This window comes from Brassica napus, chromosome A2 (genome assembly GCF_020379485.1).
Source record: "Brassica napus cultivar Da-Ae chromosome A2, Da-Ae, whole genome shotgun sequence".
In the NCBI taxonomy this organism is placed as follows: Eukaryota; Viridiplantae; Streptophyta; class Magnoliopsida; order Brassicales; family Brassicaceae; genus Brassica; species Brassica napus.
The window spans coordinates 21,224,427-21,227,638 of record NC_063435.1 but is presented as its reverse complement, the minus strand read 5'-3'; the positions used below and the strand labels follow the sequence as shown (position 1 = coordinate 21,227,638).

The window sequence follows — 3,212 nt, the reverse complement described above, 5'->3', positions numbered from 1 at the left end:
AAAACTATAATTGTTGTTTTTTTTCATATAACGTGATGAACCTCATTTAAAAATGAAACTCATAATACACTTGTAGGCCCGAGCAACAGAGAAAACCGAAGAAGCAAAGGTTTCCGACCTTCATAAATATATATTAATTTCGGCCATCAATGTACAAAATATCTTTTAGTTTAGTGGTATAAATGTTGGTGTTTATATCTTAATAACCCGGGTTCGAGACACATGCTTGACACTTTTTTCACACTTTTTAAAAATGGGACCCACCAAAATGCTGACGTGTCATTTCAGGAATGACTCAACTACCTCATTATATTATAGATTTATTAATATATGCATTACTAAATAAGCAATTATAATGATAAATTATTTTTTATTTAAAAATCCGTACTTATTATAATTTTTTGAATTTTTTTTGTATAATATATTTAACATTAAATAATAAATGTTAAAAATCACTCAATGCTATCTTTTCAATTATATAAATTAAGAATTTATATTGATTAATATAAATATGTTACTAAAATATATTTTAGGATAACAACACAATATATATAGGAATTATCTTTTATTTTAAAATATATATTTTTAGATTTTAAAATTAAAATTTGTTTTATTTTAGCTAGTTTATATATTTTATTCACTAAGGATAGCATCATAGTTAACCGCTCTAACCAATCAAAACTAATTTTTCAAGATTTTTCAAATATAGTAAAATATTACATATTTAAAATAAATATGGTGATAAGTTTTTTTTTTGGGGACAAAATGGGTGATAAGTATTTATTAGAAGGAAGTATATGTAAATTACAATATTACAAAACGAGATAATGACCGTTCGATCTATAGATTAACACGATCTTTAAGTGAACCCTAACACAGAGGAGCAACTACTAATACTATAATCAATAGTTAAAATACACAGAATCCACAAAAGTGAGAGGCGCCTTTAGGGTTTTCGTCTGGTAGTGGTGTGACCGTAATAAAAAGAGAAGACGAGATCCCTCCTCCACTAATTTGAATCAACAAGACCCAATTCTCATTATCGAATCCGATTCTGTGTTTCCTTCTTTTACCAGTTTTTGATCTCTTTTTCTCTTGCGGAATTTGAGTTCTGTGGAGACGATGGGAAGAGGCAAGTTCAAGGGGAAACCTACAGGCCAACGCCGATTCTCTAGTGCTGCTGAGATACGTAAGGTTTCGTTTATGTGTTAGATAATCAGTGGGTACACGAAAAGTTTAGGTTTTGATTTGCTGTTGGTTGTTTCGTACCGAATGTTTGTGTTTGATAGATAGGGTTTGGTTAAGTTCTGCTACTCTCTTTGATGACTTGATTCACTTTTGCTTGGCTTTTGTAAACTCTCTGGCTCGGAGGATCAATAGGATTGTATTAATGTGTTCAATTGAATTTGACTCGGAGGATCCAGTTTTTTGGTGAATTTTGGGTTTATTTTCTAGGGATTTTATATATTTCAAGATTGATGTTATATGTTTTTCTTTTTGGTGTTATGCAGTTGCTGGCACTTCTGCTGCACGTCCTCGCTCGTTCAAGCAGGTACTTTTGTTGTTTTCTCTTACATGTTTTATACGTTTGTTTCTTTGTTTACGTGTGTTGTGAATGATTTGTTTTTTTTTCTTTGTGATGATATTATCAGAAAGAAGCTGAGTACGAAGAAGATATCGAAGAGGTGTCTGAAGAGGAATCTGAAGAAGAAGAATCCGAAGATGAATCTGATGTGAGTGGAAACCCCCTTGTAATGTTATGTGGCCTTTGTTCATCTATTATCATTGCTTTACAGTTTACCTTGTATAATAACATCAGGTGAAGAAGAAAGGACACGAAGCTCTAATCGAAGTTGATAACCCTAACAGAGCTAAGCCCAAGACCTTGAAAGCAAGAGACCTTGATGTAAGCTTATCTGTGTAATCACTTTCTGTGAGTCTCTTCATTTATATAAATATGCTTGTCTTAATAACTCTGTTCTTCCTATTTCTTGATTAGGCAAGTAAAACCACTGAACTCTCAAGGCGTGAAAGGTTTGTTCCTAGTACTGAACATTCAACATTTGTTATTGAATAGCTTCTTAGCAGTTCCATCTTATATGGTCTTCTGCAGGGAGGAGCTAGAGAAGCAGCGAGCTCATGAGCGATACATGAGGTTGCAGGAGCAAGGCAAAACCGAGCAAGCAAGAAAGGATTTAGGTAAAAAAACAATGGACCTCTTGTTCTCTTTCTTTGTTACCAGATGAGCCTATTGATTATCTTATCCCTTGTGTGCGTTTGTGTGTGTACAGATCGTTTGGCTCTGATACGCCAACAGAGAGAAGAAGCTGCCAAGAAGCGAGAAGAGGAAAAAGCAGGTAAAACAAAACATTATTTGTTTTTAAAAATTCAGAGTCTATTCCTTACTGTTTCTGATCTTATTTTAATGTCTCACTTTTGTTGTAGCGAGAGACGCGAAGAAAGTCGATGCTCGCAAATGAGCCAAGTGTTCAAGCACATCGAAGAACTACCCTACTTTATAACTAAAACAAAACAAGACTCAGCGACTAAGATGTGTTGTTTTTTTACTTTTGTTCATTTTCAATTGGTAAACAGATACAGCCTTTGCCTATTTACTCCGTGTGGATCTTAATACATTTAAAAGTTATTAAAGTCTCTTAGACTCTTTAGCATCCGATTGAAAAACTATAAACAACATTGGCTCGATAATTCTTGCCTATCTCTTCCTTATGCACTATCTTCATTTTTTCATAATCCATTTCTTTCTCTTCTTTAAAATACTTTTTGTTCTTCTAAATGGTTTCCCAATTGATGCATACATATTTATTATCTGCTAGACCTGAGAATTTTACTGGAATCTAATCCGAAAATCTGATCCGAATCAGAACAAAAATAAAAAAATATTTGATTGAGTTCTGTATTCAAAATGTTTGGATATATGAAAAGCAAAATATTTAATTGGGTTTTGTATTTAATAAGTTTGGATATCTTAATGATACACCCTTAAATTGAAGGGTCACTCAGCCGGACTAGTTTGGATAATCCTAAGCTTAAGCTTCTAAGGGTCGTGTAGATTCAACAAAAGGTATATTAAATCCAATGCCTGATGCAATCGACGTTCCAACGAGAAGATAGGCAATGGAACCTCCGAATGAAATCTGATGCAGAACCAATAAGGAGTATATGAAACTCAACACCTGAACTGTTTAAAC

At 33.2% G+C, this 3,212-nt stretch overlaps 1 protein-coding gene across 1 annotated transcript; it reads left to right on the top strand.

Annotated features, from left to right (window-relative positions):
* Nucleotides 1–894: 894 nt before the first annotated feature.
* Nucleotides 895–2,664, top strand: LOC106346817 (28 kDa heat- and acid-stable phosphoprotein-like). The gene is made up of 8 exons (XM_013786264.3): nucleotides 895–1,189; nucleotides 1,512–1,552; nucleotides 1,653–1,733; nucleotides 1,820–1,906; nucleotides 2,000–2,034; nucleotides 2,114–2,199; nucleotides 2,292–2,357; nucleotides 2,446–2,664. Exons 1-8 carry the CDS (start codon nucleotides 1,123–1,125, stop codon nucleotides 2,478–2,480), a joined length of 498 nt encoding a protein of 165 aa, XP_013641718.1. The 5' UTR covers nucleotides 895–1,122; the 3' UTR covers nucleotides 2,481–2,664.
* Nucleotides 2,665–3,212: the final 548 nt, after the last annotated feature.